Below are 19,946 nucleotides of genomic sequence, written 5' to 3'. Positions count from 1 at the left end.
CGGGGCTTCCGGGGAGGGCCCGGCGCTGATTGGCCGCCCCGGGGAGAGAGGGAGGCGCTGATTGGCTGGGAAGGGCGAAGGGGGCGGGGCCGAAGCGCTTCCGGTTCCCGGCGCGACAAAAGGAGGTGGGGGAGGGGCGGGGGGAGGGGCTCGGGGAGGTTTTTGGGGGCTCGGGTGGGTGGGGGGAGCTTTTTGGGGGGAGGGGGGTGGATTTTGGGGAAGTCTGGGGGGTTCTGGGAGGGATTTGGGGGCTTCGGGCCCCTCCCGGTGATTAAATTTGGGGTGATTTGAAGCGATTTGGCTGTTTTGGGGGGGGGGGGGGGCAGGGGACTCCCAAAATGGGATTTGGGGACCCCCCCCAAGGGTCCAGGACGCCCCCACCCCCCCAAAAAAAAGAACCGAGGCGGGGGCTCTGCAGATCCGTCACCATTTTATTGCCCAAAACCCCCCAAAACGGAGCCCCCCAAAAACCCCCGAGCCCCCCCAGAACCGCGGGGGGGGGCGGGGGGAGGGGTCAGGCCCTGCCCGGGACCCCCCAAACCTTCAGGAACCCCAAATATCGGCGTCCCTCGAGGTTTCGGGGGCTCAGAGGGGCGGGGGGGTCCCCGAAACATTTGGGCTCCTCAAGGGGGGCTCCGTGGGCTCGGGGCTCCCCAAAATTCCGGGCTCTCCCGAGGTCTCGGGGCTCCCCGAAGTCTCGGGGGTCCCCAAATTTTCGGGGCTCCTCGAGCTCTCGGGGCTCCCCGAATCATTGGCGCTCCCCGGGCTCTCGGGGGTCCCCCAAAATTCGGGGTCCCCCCTAAAGGCGGGGTCCCCCCCAAGCTCGGGGTCCCCCTCGCGCTCCTCCCGCTCCTCCTCCTCGGCCTCCGGGGGGGTCTCGGCGAAAAACGCCTCGCGGGCGACCCCGGCGACCCAGCGCTCGTGGGGGGCCAGCGCCGTGAATTTGGGGGGCCCCCCCCGGCCGCAGCCCCCCGAGGCCGCCGTGCCCAGCAGGAACCACAGACCCCGCTCCTCGCAGGCCAAGGGGGACCCCGCGTCCGCCTGGGGGGGAGAAAGGGGGGGGACACCCCGAAATAGCCCGGGGTCAGCGGCGGGACCCCCGAAATCGGCACCGGGAACCCCAAAAACCACCCCAAAATCAGCCCCGGGAACCCCAAAATCAGCCCCGGGACCCCGAAATACCCCCGGAACACCCCAAAATCAGCCCCGGGAACCCCAAAAATCAACCCCAAAATCAGCCCCGGGACCCCGAAATACCCCCGGAACACCCTAAAATCAGCCCCGGGAACCCCAAAATCAGCCCCGGGACCCCGAAATACCCCCGGAACACCCCAAAATCAGCCCCGGGAACCCCAAAATCAGCCCCGGGACCCCGAAATACCCCCGGAACACCCCAAAATCAGCCCCGGGAACCCCAAAATCAGCCCCGGGACCCCGAAATAGCCCGGGATCAGCAGCGGGACCCCCGAAATCGGCCCCGGGAACCCCAAAAATCAACCCCAAAATCAGTCCCGGGAACCCCAAAATCGACCCCGGGACCCCGAAATATCCCCCAAACACCCCAAAACCAGCCCCGGGACCCCCAAAATCAACCCCGGGACCCCCGAAATTGGCCCCGGGAACCCCAAAAACCACCCCAAAATCAGCCCAGGGAACCCCCAAATCAGCCCCGGGACCCCGAAATAGCCCCGGGAACCCCAAAAACCACCCTGAAATCAACCCAGGCACCCCGAAATAGCCCCGGAACACCCCAAAATCAGCCCTGGGACCCCAAAATCAACCCCGGGACCCCAAAATATCCCCCAAACACCCCAAATCCAGCCCCGGGACCCCCGCGCCCGGCTGGGAGAGACCCCAAAATTCCTCCCCAAGTTCCCAAATCAACCCCGAAATTCCCCAAAATCAAACCCCGGGGACCCCCAGAGACCCCAAAATCAGCCCTGGGGCCCCACAGACCCCCCCAGGACCCCCTGGGACCCCCCCAAAGTCCCCCAGGACCCCCCAAAATCCCCCCGGGACGCCCCCAGGACCCCCAGGACCCCCCGGGACCCCCCAGGACCCCCCCAAAATCCCCCCAGGACCCCCCCAGGACCCCCCAAAATCCCCCCAGGACCCCCCCAAAACCCCCCCAGGACCCCTCAGGACCCCCCCAAAGTCCCCCAGGACCCCCCAAACCCCCCCAAAACCCCCCCAAAATCCCCCCAGGACCCCTCAGGACCCCCCAGGACCCCCCAACCCCCCCCCAAGACCCCTCAAAACCCCCCCAGGACCCCCCAACCCCCCCCCAGGACCCCCCCAGGACCCCTCAAAATCCCCCCAAGCCCCCCCAAACTCCCCCAAAACCCCCCAGGACCCCCCCAGGACCCCCCCAAAGTCCCCCAGGACCCCCCAAAATCCCCCCAAGCCCCCCCAAACCCCCCCCAAACCCCCCAAAACCCCCCCAGGACCCCCCCAGGACCCCCCCAGGACCCCCCAGGACCCCCCCAGGACCCCCCCAAAGTCCCCCAGGACCCCCCAAAATCCCCCCAAGCCCCCCCAAAACCCCCCCAGGACCCCCCCAAAATCCCCCCAGGACCCCTCAGGACCCCCCCAGGACCCCCCCAGACCCCCCAGACCCCCAGACCTGGCAGTGCCCGGCGCCCTCGGGGACGCTGACGCAGAAACTTTCGGGGTCACTCTGGGGGTCCCCGGCCGGGGGGGCCCCGCAGGGTCCGGGGGTCACCTCGACCGAACGGAGCTGGGGGGGGTCCGAGGGGTCTGGGGGGGGAATTGGGGGGGTCAGGGGGGGGTTTGGGGGGGATTTTGGGGGGATTTTGGGGGGTTTGGGGGGATTTGGGGGGGGTCGGGGGGGATTTGGGGGGGGATTTGGGGGAAAACGGGGGGGGTTTGGGAGATTTGGGGGATCCATGGGGGGGTTTTGAGGGGGATTTGGGGGGTCCCAGGGGATTTTGGGGGGGGTCAGGGGGGTTTTGGGGGGGATTTGGGGGATTTTGGGGGGGGTCGGGGGGGTTTTGGGGGGGATTTGGGGGATTTGGGGGGGATTTGGGGGGTCCCAGGGGATTTGGGGGGGGTCGGGGGGGTTTGGGGAGGGATTTGGGGGATTTTGGGGGGGGATCGAGGGAGTTTTGGGGGGGATTTGGGGGGTTTGGGGGGATTTTGGGGGAAAACGGGGGGGGTTTGGGAGATTTGGGGGATCCATGGGGGGGTTTTGGGGGATTTGGGGGATTTGGGGGGGATTTGGGGGGGGGTCAGGGGGGGTTTTGGGGGGGGATTTGGGGGATCCCAGGGGATTTTGGGGGGGAGGGGGGTGTTGGGGGGGGGGGGGATACGAGGGGGTTTTTGGGGTAATTTGAGGCGATTTGGGGGCAGCTCAGGTGAGCTCAGGGGGGGGGCTCAGGGGTCCCCAGGACCCCCCCTCACCATGTTGGGGTCCCAGCAGCGCCGGCAGGGGGCGCTGCGGTGCCGCAGGTGGGGGAGGGGCGGGTGGGACAGGTGAGCTCAGGGGGGGCTCAGGTGAGCTCAGGGGGGGCTCAGGGGGGGCTCAGGGGTCCCCAGGACCCCCCCTCACCATTTTGGGGTCCCAGCAGCGCCGGCAGGGGGCGCTGCGGTGCCGCAGGTGGGGGAGGGGCGGGTGGGACAGGTGAGCTCAGGGGGGGCTCAGGTGAGCTCAGGGGGGGCTCAGGTGAGCTCAGGGGGGGCTCAGGGGGGGCTCAGGGGTCCCCAGGACCCCCCCTCACCATTTTGGGGTCCCAGCAGGGCCCAGCAGCGGCGGCCGGGGGCGCTGCGGTGCCGCAGGTGGGGGAGGCAGAGCGGCCGCAGGTGCAGGCCCCAGGTGGGGGAGGGGCGCAGCTGCAGCAGCGCCAGGTCAGGGCCGCCCCCCCCCCCCGGCCCCTCCCCCACGTAAGCCCCGTGCAGGTGCAGGCGGGACCCCCGGAAAGTGGGGGAGGGGCTGCCGGGGGAGGGGGAGGGGGAAGGAACCCCCGGCCCCTCCCCCCACAGCTCGGCCTCCCACGCCTCGGGGTCCTGCGAGCTGCGGGAGAGAGGGGGAGGGGCACAGGTGGGGGGGGGAGGGTTGATTTTGGGTTGATTTGGGGTTGATTTTGGGTTGATTTGGGGTTGATTTGGGGTTGATTTGGGGTTGATTTGGGGTTAATTTGGGGTTGATTTGGGGTTAATTTGGGGTTGATTTGGGGTTGATTTTGGGTTGATTTGGGGTTGATTTGGGGTTGATTTTGGGTTGATTTGGGGTTGATTTGGGGTTGATTTGGGGTTAATTTGGGGTTGATTTGGGGTTAATTTGGGGTTAATTTGGGGTTGATTTGGGGTTAATTTGGGGTTGATTTGGGGTTAATTTGGGGTTGATTTGGGGTTGATTTGGGGTTAATTTGGGGTTGATTTGGGGTTGATTTGGGGTTAATTTGGGGTTGATTTTGGGTTGATTTGGGGTTAATTTGGGGTTGATTTGGGGTTGATTTGGGGTTAATTTGGGGTTGATTTGGGGTTAATTTGGGGTTGATTTGGGGTTGATTTGGGGTTGATTTGGGGTTGATTTGGGGTTGATTTGGGGTTAATTTAGGGTTGATTTTGGGTTGATTTGGGGTTGATTTGGGGTTGATTTGGGGTTGATTTGGGGTTGATTTGGGGTTGATTTGGGGTTAATTTGGGGTTGATTTGGGGTTAATTTGGGGTTGATTTGGGGTTGATTTGGGGTTAATTTGGGGTTAATTTGGGGTTGATTTGGGGTTAATTTGGGGTTGATTTGGGGTTGATTTGGGGTTAATTTGGGGTTGATTTTGGGTTGATTTGGGGTTAATTTGGGGTTGATTTGGGGTTGATTTGGGGTTAATTTGGGGTTGATTTGGGGTTGATTTGGGGTTAATTTGGGGTTGATTTGGGGTTAATTTGGGGCTGATTTGGGGTTAATTTGGGGTTGATTTTGGGTTGATTTGGGGTTAATTTGGGGTTAATTTGGGGTTGATTTGGGGTTAATTTGGGGTTGATTTGGGGTTGATTTGGGGTTAATTTGGGGTTAATTTGGGGTTGATTTTGGGTTGATTTGGGGTTGATTTGGGGTTGATTTGGGGTTAATTTGGGGTTAATTTGGGGTTGATTTGGGGTTAATTTGGGGTTAATTTGGGGTTGATTTTGGGTTGATTTGGGGTTGATTTGGGGTTGATTTGGGGTTAATTTGGGTTGATTTGGGGTTAATTTGGGGTTGATTTGGGGTTGATTTGGGGTTGATTTGGGGTTAATTTGGGGTTGATTTGGGGTTAATTCGGGGTTAATTTTGGGTTGATTTCGGGCAGTTCCGGGTTAATTGGGGGTTAATTGGGGGGTCAGGGTTAATTAGGGGAGGGGTCTCGCTCACCCGATGAAGCAGAGGGGGGGTCAGGGTTGATTTTGGGTTGATTTCGGGTTGATTTTGGGTTAATTTTGGGTTGATTTCGGGGGTCTCAGGGTTAATTAGGGGGTCAGGGTTAATTGGGGGGGGTCTCGCTCACCCGATGACGCGGGGGGGGTCAGGGTTGATTTTGGGTTGATTTTGGGTTAATTTGGGGTTGATTTCGGGGGTCTCAGGGTTAATTAGGGGGTCAGGGTTAATTGGGGCGGGGGTCTCGCTCACCCGATGAAGCAGAGGAGGGTCAGGGTTGATTTTGGGTTAATTTCGGGTTAATTTTGGGTTGATTTCGGGCAGTTCCGGGTTAATTAGGGGTTAATTGGGGGTTAATTAGGGGGTCAGGGTTAATTAGGGGAGGGGTCTCGCTCACCCGATGAAGCAGAGGGGGGTCAGGGTTGATTTTGGGTTGATTTTGGGTTAATTTGGGGTTGATTTGGGGTTAATTTGGGGTTGATTTCGGGGGTCTCAGGGTTAATTGGGGGGTCAGGGTTAATTAGGGGAGGGGTCTCGCTCACCCGATGACGCGGGGGGGGCAGGGTTGATTTTGGGTTAATTTGGGGTTGATTTGGGGTTAATTTTGGGTTGATTTCGGGCAGTTCCGGGTTAATTAGGGGGTCAGGGTTAATTGGGGGTTAATTGGGGCGGGGGTCTCGCTCACCCGATGACACGGGGGGGATCAGGGTTGATTTTGGGTTGATTTCGGGTTGATTTGGGGTTGATTTCGGGGGTCTCCGGGTTAATTTGGGGGGGTCAGGGTTGATTTTGGGTTGATTTGGGGTTAATTCGGGGTTATTTTTGGGTTGATTTCGGGCAGTTCCGGGTTAATTAGGGGGTCAGGGTTAATTAGGGGGGGGGTCTCGCTCACCCGATGACGCGGGGGGGGTCAGAGTTAATTTTGGGTTGATTTCGGGTTAATTTCGGGTTAATTTGGGGTTAATTCGGGGTTAATTTGGGGTTGATTTCGGGGGTCTCAGGGTTAATTAGGGGGTCAGGGTTAATTAGGGGAGGGGTCTCGCTCACCCGATGAAGCAGAGGGGGGTCAGGGTTGATTTTGGGTTGATTTCGGGTTGATTTTGGGTTAATTTCGGGTTATTTCTGGGTTGATTTCGGGCAGTTCCGGGTTCATTAGGGGGTTAATTAGGGGGTCAGGGTTAATTGGGGGGTCAGGGTTAATTAGGGGAGGGGTCTCGCTCACCCGATGAAGCAGCGCGCGGCCGTCAGCACCCAGGCCCCGCCCACCAGGGCCCCCCCGCAGCGGCGCCGCCCCCCCCTCCTCAGGGAGACCCCCCAGGGCCAGGCGGGGCCCGCGGGGGGGGGCAGGGGGGGCCCCCCCATCATCCCGCAGCCTGGGGGGGGAGGGGAGGGGGCGTCAGGGCCGGGACCCCCCCCCTGAGGGGTCTGGGGGAGGGGGGGGAGGAGCCAGACCCTGATTTTGGGGGGGTTTTGGGGGGATTTTGGGGGGATTTTTGGGGATTTTGGGGGGATTTGGGGGGATTTTGGGGGATTTGGGGGGATTTTTGGGGATTTTGGGGGGATTTGGGGGGATTTTGGGGGCATTTGGGGGCTTTTGAGGGAATTTGGGGAGATTTGGGGGGGGGTTGGGGAGATTTTGGGCGGATTTGGGGGGGATTTTGGGAGATTTGGGGGGATTTTGGGGGAATTTTGGGGGATTTTTTGGGAATTCGGGGGGATTTGGGGGCGTTTGGGGAGATTTTGGGGCGTTTGGGGGGGATTTTTGGGGATTTGGGGTGGATTTGGGGGCTTTTTGGGGGATTCGGGGGGGGTTTGGGGGATTTGGGGAGATTTTGGGGGGATTTTTGGGGATTTGGGGGAGATTTTGGGGATTTTGGGGGCATTTGGGGGGATTTGGGGAATTCGGGGGGATTTTGGGGGGGTTTGGGGGGATTTTGGGAGATTTGGGGGGATTTGGGGGGGCATTTGGGGGCTTTTGAGGGAATTTGGGGAGATTTGGGGGGGGGTTGGGGAGATTTTGGGCGGATTTGGGGGGGATTTTGGGAGATTTGGGGGGATTTTGGGGGGGATTTTGGGGGCTTTTTGAGGAATTCGGGGGGATTTGGGAGGATCTGGGGAGATTTTGGGGCGTTTGGGGGGGATTTTTGGGGATTTGGGGTGGATTGGGGGGGATTTTGGGGCATTTTGGGGGATTTGGGGAGATTTTTGGGGATTTGGGGGGAATTTTAGGGGGTTTTGAGGGGGTTTGTGGGATTTGGGGAGATTTTGGGGGGTTTAGGGGGGATTTTGGGGCATTTTGGGGGATTTTGGGAGATTTTTGGGGATTTGGGGGGCATTTGGGGGCTTTTTGGGGGATTCGGGGGGGGTTTGGGGGATTTGGGGAGATTTTGGGGGGGATTTTGGGGGCATTTGGGGGGATTTGGGGAATTCGGGGGGATTTTGGGGATTTGGGGGGATTTTGGGAGATTTGGGGGGATTTTGGGGGATTTTGGGGGCATTCGGGGGCTTTTTTGGGAATTCTGGGGGATTTGGGGGGGTTTGGGGAGATTTTGGGGCGTTTGGGGGTGATTTTTGGGGATTTGGGGGGGATTGGGGGAGATTTTGGGGGGATTTGGGGGAAATTTTGGGGGATTTGAGGGGATTTGGGGGGATTTTGGGGGCATTTGGGGGCTTTTTGGGGATTTTGGGGAGATTTGGGAGAATTTGGGGGGGATTTGGGGGGGGTTTGGGGAGATTTTTGGGGATCTGGGGGCCTCGGGGGGTGGTCTGAGAGATTTGGGGGAATTTCGGTGGATTTTGGGTGAATTTCGAGGGGATTTCGGTGGATTTTGGGGACGGATTTGGGAGGATTTTGGGGCTCCCAGGGGAGGGGGTGCTTGAGGTGCCACCCACCCACATTTTGGGGTTCCCAGGGAGGATTTTGGGGTTCCCAGGGAGGATTTGGGGGTTCCCGGGGGGGAATTTTGGGGTCCCGGGGGGAATTTTGGGGTTCCCAGGGAAGATTTTGGGGTCCCGGGGGGAATTTTGGGTTCCCAGGGGGGATTTTGGGGTTCCCAAGGAGCATTTTGGGGTCCCAGGGAGGATTTTGGGGTTCCCAGGGAGGATTTTGGGGTCCCGGGGAGGATTTTGGGGTTCCCAGGGAGGATTTTGGGGTCCCGGGGGGAATTTTGGGGTCCCGGGGAGGATTTTGGGGTTCCCGGGGGGAATTTTGGGGTCCCGGGGAGCATTTTGGGGTCCCGGGGGGAATTTTGGGGTCCCGGGGAGGATTTTGGGGTTCCCAAGGAGCATTTTGGGGTTCCCGGGGGGAATTTTGGGTTCCCAGGGGGGATTTTGGGGTTCCCAGGGAAGATTTTGGGGTCCCGGGGGGGAATTTTGGGGTTCCCGGGGGGAATTTTGGGGTCCCGGGGAGGATTTTGGGGTCCCGGGGAGGATTTTGGGGTTCCCAGGGAGGATTTTGGGGTCCCGGGGGGAATTTTGGGGTTCCCAGGGAGGATTTTGGGGTCCCGGGGGGGAATTTTGGGGTTCCCGGGGAGGATTTTGGGGTTCCCAGGGAAGATTTTGGGGTCCCGGGGGGGAATTTTGGGTTCCCAGGGGGAATTTTGGGTTCCCAGGGAGCATTTTGGGGTTCCCAGGGGGAATTTTGGGGTCCCGGGGAGGATTTTGGGGTTCCCGGGGGGAATTTTGGGGTTCCCAGGGAGCATTTTGGGGTTCCCAGGGAGGATTTTGGGGTCCCAGGGAGCATTTTGGGGTTCCCGGGGGGAATTTTGGGTTCCCAGGGAGCATTTTGGGGTCCCGGGGAAGATTTTGGGTTCCCAGGGGGGAATTTTGGGTTCCCAGGGAGGATTTTGGGGTTCCCAGGGAAGATTTTGGGGTCCCGGGGGGAATTTTGGGGTTCCCAAGAAGCATTTTGGGGTTCCCAGGGAGGATTTTGGGGTCCCGGGGGGGATTTTGGGGTCCCAGGGGGGATTTTGGGGTTCCCGGGGGGAATTTTGGGGTCCCAGGGAGGATTTTGGGGTCCCGGGGGGAATTTTGGGTTCCCAGGGAGCATTTTGGGGTTCCCAGGGGGAATTTTGGGGTTCCCAAGGAGCATTTTGGGGTTCCCAGGGAGGATTTTGGGGTCCCGGGGGGGAATTTTGGGGTTCCCAAGGAGCATTTTGGGGTTCCCAGGGAGGATTTTGGGGTCCCGGGGGGAATTTTGGGGTCCCAGGGGGGATTTTGGGGTTCCCAGGGAGCATTTTGGGGTTCCCAGGGAGGATTTTGGGGTCCCAGGGGGAATTTTGGGGTCCCGGGGAGGATTTTGGGGTTCCCAGGGAGGATTTTGGGTTCCCGGGGGGAATTTTGGGGTCCCGGGGAGGATTTTGGGGTTCCCGGGGGGAATTTTGGGGTCCCAGGGGGGATTTTGGGGTTCCCAGGGGGGATTTTGGGGTTCCCAGGGAGGATTTTGGGGTTCCCAGGGAGGATTTTGGGTTCCCGGGGAGGATTTTGGGGTCCCGGGGAGGATTTTGGGGTTCCCGGGGGGAATTTTGGGGTCCCAGGGGGGATTTTGGGGTTCCCAGGGGGGATTTTGGGGTTCCCAGGGAGGATTCTGGGGTCCCGGGGGGAATTTTGGGTTCCCAGGGAGGATTTTGGGGTTCCCAGGGAGCATTTTGGGGTTCCCGGGGAGGGGGATTTTGGGGTCCCGGCGGGTGGGGGTCTCACCGAGGCACATCCCGAGCTCCAGGCCGGGTTTGGGGGGGGTCTCCGGGGGGGTCGCGAAGGCGCTGGGGGGGAGGCGGCGCTGGAGCCACCGCGAGTGGGACCCCCCGAGCCCCCCGGCCAGGGCGGGGCCGTTGGGGCGAGCGCAGCCCAGGGCGAAGCTCAGCACCCCAAACTGCACCCAGCGACCCCCGGGACCCCCCCCGCAGGCCACGGGACCCCCCGAGTCCGCCTGGGAAGGGGCGCGGGGAGGGTCGGCAACGAAAAACCCCAAAACTTCAAAAAAAAAACCCCGAAAAAGCGCCCTAAACCCGCCCCAGAAATGCCCGAAAAACAACCCCAAAACCGCCAAAAACCCGCCCCAAATCCCCCCAATTTCGCCCCAAACCCCCCCCGGGACCCCTCCCCAAATCACCGGGCAGGGGCTGCGCCCCCTCGGAGCCCCCCCAGTCCCGTTTTAGCCCCCAAATACCCCCAAATCCGCCCCAAATCCCCCCATAACCGCCCCAAATCCCCCCATAACCGCTCACAGTCGCCCCAAATTCCCCCGAATTCGCCCCAAAAACCCCCGAATTCTCCCCAAATCCCGCCGGGACCCTTCCCCAAATCACCTGGCAGGCGCCGCGGCCCCTCAGAGCCCCCCTGGTCCCGTTTTAGCCTCCAAATCCCCCCATAACCGCTCACAACCGCCCCAAATCCCCCCGAATTCGCCCCAAATCCCCCCCGGGACCCCTCCCCAAATCACCGGGCAGGTGCCACGCTCCCCTAGAGCCCCCCCCGGTGCCATTTTCGCCCCCAAATTTCCCCAAATCCGCCCCAAATTCCCCCATAACCGCCCCAAATCCCCCCATAACCGCTCACAGTCGCCCCAAATTCCCCCGAATTCGCCCCAAAAACCCCCGAATTCTCCCCAAATCCCGCCGGGACCCCTCCCCAAATCACCGGGCAGGTGCCACGCTCCCCTAGAGCCCCCCCCGGTGCCATTTTCGCCCCCAAATTTCCCCAAATTCCCCCATAACCGCCCCAAATCCCCCCATAACCGCTCACAACCGCCCCAAATCCCCCCGAATTCGCCCCAAATCCCCCCCGGGACCCCTCCCCAAATCACCTGGCAGGCGCCGCGGCCGCCCTCGGCCCCCCCCGCGCAGACCATGCCGGGCCGGGCGGGCCGGGCGAGCTCCGGGCGCCGCAGGTTCGAGTACAGGCAGTTACAGGTGCGCGGCGAGAGCAGCGCCAGCGGCGCCATCTGCAGCGGGGCCCCCGCGGGCAGCGACACTGCGGACCCCGGCCCGCCTGAGACCCCTCCCCAAAATCCCCCGGAGCCCTCCCCAAAATGCCCCGGAGCCGTCCCCAAAATCCCCCCGGACCCCTTCCCAAAATCCCCCCGGGACCTCTCCCAAAATCCCCTCGGAGCCATCCCCAAAAACCCCCGGACCCCTCCCCAAAATCCCCCGGAGCCATCCCCAAAATCCCCCGGGACCTCTCCCAAAATCCCCCCGGACTCCTCCCCAAAATCCCCCCGGACCCATCCCCAAAATCCCCCCGGGACCTCTCCCAAAAATCCCCCGGACCCATCCCCAAAATCCCCTCGGAGCCATCCCCAAAAACCCCCGGACCCCTCCCCAAAAATCCCCCGGAGCCATCCCCAAAATCCCCCGGGACCCCTCCCCAAAATCCCCCGGGACCCCTCCCCAAAAACCCCCGGACCCCTCCCCAAAATCCCCCCGGAGCCATCCCCAAAATCCCCTCGGACCCATCCCCAAAATCCCCCCGGACCCATCCCCAAAATCCCCGGACCCCTCCCCAAAATCCCCCCGGACCCATCCCCAAAATCCCCCCGGACCCCTCCCCAAAATCCCCCGGACCCCTCCCCAAAATCCCCTCGGAGCCATCCCCAAAATCCTCCCGGACCCCTCCCCAAAATCCCCCCGGGACCTCTCCCAAAATCCCCCGGACCCCTCCCCAAAATCCCCCCGGGACCTCTCCCCAAAATCCCCCCGGACCCCTCCCCAAAATCCCCCGGGACCCCTCCCCAAAATCCCCCCGGACCCCTCCCCAAAATCCCCCGGGACCTCTCCCAAAAATCCCCCGGACCCCTCCCCAAAATCCTCCCGGACCCCTCCCCAAAATCCCCCCGGACCCATCCCCAAAATCCCCGGACCCCTCCCCAAAATCCCCCCGGGACCTCTCCCAAAATCCCCCGGACCCCTCCCCAAAATCCCCCGGGACCTCTCCCAAAAATCCCCGGACCCCTCCCCAAAATCCCCCCGACCCCTCCCCAAAATCCCCCCGGGACCCCTCCCCAAAATCCCCCCGGGACCTCTCCCAAAATCCCCCCGGAGCCATCCCCAAAATCCCCCGGGACCCCTCCCCAAAATCCCCCCGGACCCCTCCCCAAAATCCCCCCGGACCTCTCCCCAAAATCCCCCGGAGCCCTCCCCAAAATGCCCCGGACCCCTCCCCAAAATCCCCCGGACCCCTCCCCAAAATCCTCCCGGACCCCTCCCCAAAATCCCCCCGGGACCCCTCCCCAAAATCCCCCCGGGACCTCTCCCAAAAATCCCCCGGACCCATCCCCAAAATCCCCTCGGAGCCATCCCCAAAAACCCCCGGACCCCTCCCCAAAAATCCCCCGGAGCCATCCCCAAAATCCCCCGGGACCCCTCCCCAAAATCCCCCGGGACCCCTCCCCAAAAACCCCCGGACCCCTCCCCAAAATCCCCCCGGAGCCATCCCCAAAATCCCCTCGGACCCATCCCCAAAATCCCCCCGGACCCATCCCCAAAATCCCCGGACCCCTCCCCAAAATCCCCCCGGACCCATCCCCAAAATCCCCCCGGACCCCTCCCCAAAATCCCCCGGACCCCTCCCCAAAATCCCCTCGGAGCCATCCCCAAAATCCTCCCGGACCCCTCCCCAAAATCCCCCCGGGACCTCTCCCAAAATCCCCCGGACCCCTCCCCAAAATCCCCCCGGGACCTCTCCCCAAAATCCCCTCGGACCCCTCCCCAAAATCCCCCGGGACCCCTCCCCAAAATCCCCCCGGACCCCTCCCCAAAATCCCCCGGGACCTCTCCCAAAAATCCCCCGGACCCCTCCCCAAAATCCTCCCGGACCCCTCCCCAAAATCCCCCCGGACCCATCCCCAAAATCCCCGGACCCCTCCCCAAAATCCCCCCGGGACCTCTCCCAAAATCCCCCGGACCCCTCCCCAAAATCCCCCGGGACCTCTCCCAAAAATCCCCGGACCCCTCCCCAAAATCCCCCCGACCCCTCCCCAAAATCCCCCCGGGACCCCTCCCCAAAATCCCCCCGGGACCTCTCCCAAAATCCCCCCGGAGCCATCCCCAAAATCCCCCGGGACCCCTCCCCAAAATCCCCCCGGACCCCTCCCCAAAATCCCCCCGACCTCTCCCCAAAATCCCCCCGGGACCCCTCCCCAAAATCCCCCCGGACCCATCCCCAAAATCCCCTCGGAGCCATCCCCAAAATCCTCCCGGACCCCTCCCCAAAATCCCCCCGGGACCTCTCCCAAAATACCCCGGACCCCTCCCCAAAATCCCCCCGGGACCTCTCCCAAAATCCCCCGGACCCCTCCCCAAAATCCCCCCGGACCCCTCCCCAAAATCCCCCGGACCCCTCCCCAAAATCCCCCCGGACCCCTCCCCAAAATCCCCCCGGGACCTCTCCCAAAAATCCCCCGGACCCCTCCCCAAAATCCCCTCGGAGCCATCCCCAAAATCCCCCGGACCCCTCCCCAAAATCCCCCCGGACCCATCCCCAAAATCCCCCGGACCTGTCCCCAAAATCCCCCGGGACCCCTCCCCAAAATCCCCCGGGACCTCTCCCCAATCACGGAGCCCCCAACCCACGGAGACCCCAATGGAGACCCCCCTGTCCCCCCTCTGTCCCCCACTGACCCCACTGACCCCACTGACCCCGCTGACCCCACTGACCCCATCCCCCCATCCCCCATCCCCCATCCCCCACTGACCCCCCCATCCCCCCACTGACCCCACTGACCCCACTGACCCCGCTGACCCCCATCCCCCATCCCCCCACTGACCCCATCCCCCCATCCCCCATGCCCCCACTGACCCCACTGACCCCACTGACCCCACTGACCCCATCCCCCATCCCCCCACTGACCCCACTGACCCCACTGACCCCACTGACCCCCCCATCCCCCCACTGACCCCACTGACCCCGCTGACCCCCACTGACCCCCACTGACCCCATCCCCCATCCCCCCACTGACCCCACTGACCCCACTGACCCCATCCCCCCATCCCCCCACTGACCCCCCCATCCCCCCACTGACCCCACTGACCCCACTGACCCCACTGACCCCATCCCCCATCCCCCCACTGACCCCACTGACCCCACTGACCCCATCCCCCCATCCCCCCACTGACCCCCCCATCCCCCCACTGACCCCACTGACCCCACTGACCCCGCTGACCCCACTGACCCCATCCCCCATCCCCCCACTGACCCCACTGACCCCGCTGACCCCCACTGACCCCCACTGACCCCATCCCCCCATCCCCCATCCCCCCACTGACCCCGCTGACCCCCCCATCCCCCCACTGACCCCACTGACCCCGCTGACCCCACTGACCCCCACTGACCCCATCCCCCCATCCCCCATCCCCCTGCTGACCCCGCTGACCCCACTGACCCCACTGACCCCGCTGACCCCACTGACCCCGCTGACCCCCACTGACCCCATCCCCCCATCCCCCCACTGACCCCACTGACCCCGCTGACCCCGCTGACCCCACTGACCCCACTGACCCCACTGACCCCGCTGACCCCGCTGACCCCACTGACCCCGCTGACCCCCACTGACCCCATCCCCCCATCCCCCCACTGACCCCACTGACCCCGCTGACCCCGCTGACCCCACTGACCCCCACTGACCCCATCCCCCCATCCCCCATCCCCCCGCTGACCCCACTGACCCCACTGACCCCGCTGACCCCGCTGACCCCACTGACCCCGCTGACCCCACTGACCCCATCCCCCCATCCCCCCACTGACCCCACTGACCCCACTGACCCCCCCATCCCCCCACTGACCCCACTGACCCCATCCCCCCATCCCCCATCCCCCCACTGACCCCGCTGACCCCATCCCCCCATCCCCCATCCCCCCACTGACCCCACTGACCCCATCCCCCCATCCCCCCACTGCCCCCGCTGACCCCACTGACCCCATTGACCCCACTGACCCCCCCATCCCCCCACTGACCCCACTGACCCCGCTGACCCCACTGACCCCCACTGACCCCATCCCCCCATCCCCCCATCCCCCCACTGACCCCCACTGACCCCATCCCCCCATCCCCCATCCCCCCACTGACCCCACTGACCCCCCCATCCCCCCATCCCCCCACTGACCCCACTGACCCCGCTGACCCCACTGACCCCACTGACCCCCCCATCCCCCCACTGACCCCGCTGACCCCACTGACCCCGCTGACCCCCCATCCCCCCATCCCCCCACTGACCCCCCCATCCCCCCACTGACCCCACTGACCCCCCCATCCCCCCACTGACCCCGCTGACCCCCAGCCCCCCCTCACCGTTCTCGGCCACGTGTCCCCAGCCGGTCACCCAGCACTGCTGGCCGAAGGGTGGTGGGTGCTGGGGGAGGGGCAGGCACAGGGTGCCCACCAGGGGTCCGAGGGTGGCCGGAGGCTCCAGCCGGACCAAGGCCAGGTCGTGACCACCCCGGATCCCCCGGAAGCGCTCGTGGACCACGAGCTCGGCCAGGGAGCGCTCCTGGCCCTCCTCGTGGCCATCCCGGTGGCCATCCCGGTGGCCATCCTCGTGTCCATCCTCGTGGCCATCCCGGTGGCCATCCCGGTGTCCATCCTCGTGGCCATCCCGGTGGCCATCCCGGTGGCCATCCCGGTGTCCATCCTCGTGGCCATCCCGCTGTTCCTGCAGCCGCAGCCGCCCCAGCACCGCCCGCCACGAGGCCAGGGGGGCTCGGGGACCCTCGGGGCTGGGGAGGGGGGGGCGGTGTCACCCCCAGGAACCCCCTCGGGACCCCCCCAAATCCCCCCCAAACCCCTCCCCAAATCCACCCCAAATCCATCCAGGAATCCCCTAAATTCCTCCAAACCCCGGCCAGGATGCTCCAAACACCCCCAAATCCCCCTCAGGAGCCCCAAATCCCCCTCAAATCCCCCCAAAACCCCTCCCAAATGATCCCGAATCGCCCCCAAATCCCCTCCAAATCCCCCCCCAGGAGCCCCAAATCCCCTGAAAACCCTTCCCAAAGGATCCCAAACACTCCCAAATCCCCCAAACCCCCTCCCAAAGATCCCAAACCGCCCCCAAATCCCCCAAACCCCGCCCAAACGATCCCAAATCCCCCCAAATCCCCCCAAGTCCCCCCAAATCCCCCCAAATCCCTCCCAAACGATCCCGAATCGCCCCCAAACCCCTCCCAGATGATCCCAAATCCCCCAAATCCCTCCCAAACGATCCCAAATCCCCTCCAAATCCCCCCAAATCCCTCCCAGACGATCCCAAATCCCCCAAATCCCCCCAAATCCCCCCAAATCCCTCCCAGACGATCCCAAATCCCCCCAAATCCCCCCAAACCCCTCCCCAACGATCCCAAATCCCCTCCAAATCCCCCCCAAATCCCCCCAAATGCCCCCCAAAATACCCCCCAAATCCCCCCAAATCCCTCCCAGACGATCCCAAATCCCCCCAAACCCCTCCTCAACGATCCCAAATCCCCCCCAAATCCCCCCAAATCCCTCCCAGACGATCCCAAATCCCCTCCAAATCCCCCCAAATCCCTCCCAGATGATCCCAAATCCCCCAAATCCCCCCAAACCCCTCCCCAACGATCCCAAATCCCCCCAAATCCCTCCCCAGCGATCCCAAATCCCCTCCAAATCCCCCCAAACCCCTCCCCAACGATCCCAAATCCCCCCAAATCCCTCCCCAACGATCCCAAATCCCCTCCAAATCCCCCCAAATCCCTCCCAGATGATTCCAAATCCCCCCAAATCCCCCCAAACCCCTCCCCAACGATCCCAAATCCCCCAAATCCCTCCCCAACGATCCCAAATCCCCTCCAAATCCCCCCCAAATCCCCCCAAATGCCCCCCAAAATCCCCCCCAAATCCCCCCAAATCCCCCCAAATCCCTCCCAGATGATCCCAAATCCCCCCAAACCCCCCCCCCCAAACGATCCCAAACCCCTCCAAATCCCCCCCAAACCCCCCCAAATCCCCCCAAACCCCTCCCCAACGATCCCAAATCCCCCCCAAATCCCCTCCAAATCCCCCCAAACCCCCCCCCAACCGATCCCAAACCCCTCCCAGTCGCCCCCAGTCGCCCGCAGTCGCCCGCCGGGCTCACCCCACGAAGCAGTGGGCAGCGGTCAGCACCCACTGGGGGGTGACCAGGGACCCCCCGCAGAAGTGCTCGCCCCGCAGCTGCAGACTGACCAGCCACGGCCACTGCCCCGCGCGCGCCGCCGAGCCCCCGACCACGCGGCCGCGGCCCCGCGAGCGCCCGCACTCGGCCCCTGCGGGATCGATCGGAGGGGATCGATCAAAGGGGAGCGATCGGGGGGGAGCGATCGGGGAGCGATCAAAGGGGAGCGATCAAAGGGGAGCGATCGGCGGGGATCGATCAAAGGGGAGCGATCAAAGGGGAGTGATCGGGGATCAATCGGGGATCAATCGGAGGGGAGCGATCAAAGGGGAGCGATCAAAGGGGAGCGATCGGCGGGGAGCGATCGGCGGGGAGCGATCGAAGGGGAGCGATCGGGGGGGAGCGATCGGGGATCGATCAAAGGGGAGCAATCAAAGGGGAGTGATCGGGGATCAATCGGGGATCGATCGGCGGGGAGCGATCGGGGATCGATCAAAGGGGAGCAATCAAAGGGGAGCGATCGGGGAGCGATCGGCGGGGAGCGATCGGGGGGCGATCAAAGGGGAGCGATCGGGGATCAATTGGAGGGGAGCGATCAAAGGGGAGTGATCAGGGATCAATCGGAGGGGATCGATCGGAGAGCGATCAAAGGGGAGTGATCGGGGGGGAGCGATCGGGGAGCGATCGGGGATCGATCAAAGGGGAGCAATCGGCGGGGATCGATCAAAGGGGAGTGATCAAAGGGGAGCGATCGGGGAGCGATCGGGGATCGATCGGAGGGGATCGATCGGGGCGGGGAGCGATCGGGGATCGATCAAAGGGGAGCGATCAAAGGGGAGCGATCGGGGGGGAGCGATCGGGGAGCGATCAAAGGGGAGCGATCAAAGGGGAGTGATCGGGAATCAATTGGAGGGGATCGATCAAAGGGGAGCGATCAAAGGGGAGCGATCGGGGGGGAGCGATCGGGGAGCGATCAAAGGGGAGCGATCAAAGGGGAGTGATCGGGGATCAATCGGGGAGCGATCGGGGGGCGATCAAAGGGAGCGATCGGGGAGCGATCAAAGGGGAGTGATCGGGGATCAATCGGGGATCAATCGGAGGGGAGCGATCGGGGAGCGATCAAAGGGGAGCGATCGGGGATCAATTGGAGGGGAGCGATCGGGGGGGAGCGATCGGCGGGGATTGATCAAAGGGGAGTGATCAGGGATCAATCGGAGGGGAGCGATCGGGGATCGATCAAAGGGGAGCGATCAAAGGGGAGTGATCGGGGATCAATCGGGGATCAATCGGAGGGGAGCGATCGGGGGGCGATCAAAGGGGAGCGATCGGGGATCAATTGGAGGGGAGCGATCGGGGGGGAGCGATCGGCGGGGATTGATCAAAGGGGAGTGATCAGGGATCAATCGGAGGGGAGCGATCGGGGATCGATCAAAGGGGAGCGATCAAAGGGGAGTGATCGGGGATCAATCAAAGGGGAGCGATCGGCGGGGATCAGTCGGAGGGGAGTGATCGGGGATCGATCAAAGGGGAGCGATCAAAGGGGAGTGATCGGGGATCGATCAAAGGGGAGTGATCAGGGATCAATCGGAGGGGATCGATCGGGGAGCGATCGGCGGGGAGCGATCGGGGATCGATCAAAGGGGAGCGATCGGGGATCAATCGGAGGGGAGCGATCGGGGATCGATCAAAGGGGAGTGATCGGGGGGGAGCGATCGGGGATCGATCGGAGGGGATTGATCAGGGAGCGATCGGGGATCGATCAAAGGGGAGCGATCGGCGGGGAGCGATCAAAGGGGAGTGATCGGGGATCAATCGGGGATCGATCGGCGGGGAGCGATCGGGGAGCAATTGGGGGGGAGCGATCAGCGGGGATTGATCAGCGGGGATTGATCAGCGGGGAGCGATCGGGGGGGATTGATCAGCTGGGATTGATCAGCTGGGATTGATCGGGGAGCGGGGATCGATCAGCGGGAATCGAGCGGGGAGAGGGGATCGATCAGCGGGGATGGATCAGCGGGGATTGATCAGCGGGGAGCGATCGGGGATTGATCAGGGATCTATCGGGGGCTCTGCCGGCGCTTCGGGGGGCTCTGGGGTCAGTTCTGGGGTCCTTGGGGGTCTCTGGGGTCATTTTGGGGTCCTTGGGGTCAGTTTTGGGGTCTTTGGTGTCTCTAGGGGTCATTTTGGGGTCTCTGGGGTCATTTTGGGGTCTCTGGGGTCACTTCTGGTGTCTCTGGGGTCACTTTTGGGGTCAGTTTTGGGGTCTTTGGGGTCTCTAGGGGTCATTTTGGGGTCAGTTTTGGGGTCTTTGGGGTCTCTAGGGGTCATTTTGGGGTCTCTGGGGTCACTTTTGGGGTCATTTTGGGGTCTCTGGGGTCACTTTCGGGGTCTCCGGGGCTCTTTCGGGGTGGTTTTGGGGTCTCTGGGCTGAGTTTTGGCCTCCCAGTTCCCATTTTTGGGTTTCCTTTGCCCAT

The 19,946-nt window shown here is 63.2% G+C and overlaps 1 protein-coding gene across 1 annotated transcript; it reads right to left on the bottom strand.

The window, feature by feature from the left end:
* Window positions 1-585: 585 nt before the first annotated feature.
* LOC309584186 (serine protease 53-like) lies at window positions 586-19,946 on the bottom strand (the record flags this gene model as incomplete). The annotated part of the gene is made up of 9 exons (XM_082300130.1): window positions 586-1,041; window positions 2,624-2,757; window positions 3,738-4,030; window positions 6,594-6,744; window positions 10,070-10,298; window positions 11,175-11,341; window positions 15,654-16,078; window positions 17,455-17,623; window positions 19,943-19,946. 9 exons carry the CDS (start codon window positions 19,944-19,946, stop codon window positions 586-588), a joined length of 2,028 nt encoding a protein of 675 aa, XP_082156256.1.

Source organism: Coloeus monedula (genome assembly GCF_965178545.1).
Source record: "Coloeus monedula genome assembly, chromosome: 37".
NCBI lineage: Eukaryota > Metazoa > Chordata > Aves > Passeriformes > Corvidae > Coloeus > Coloeus monedula.
This window is presented reverse-complemented; position numbering and strand designations above follow the sequence as displayed.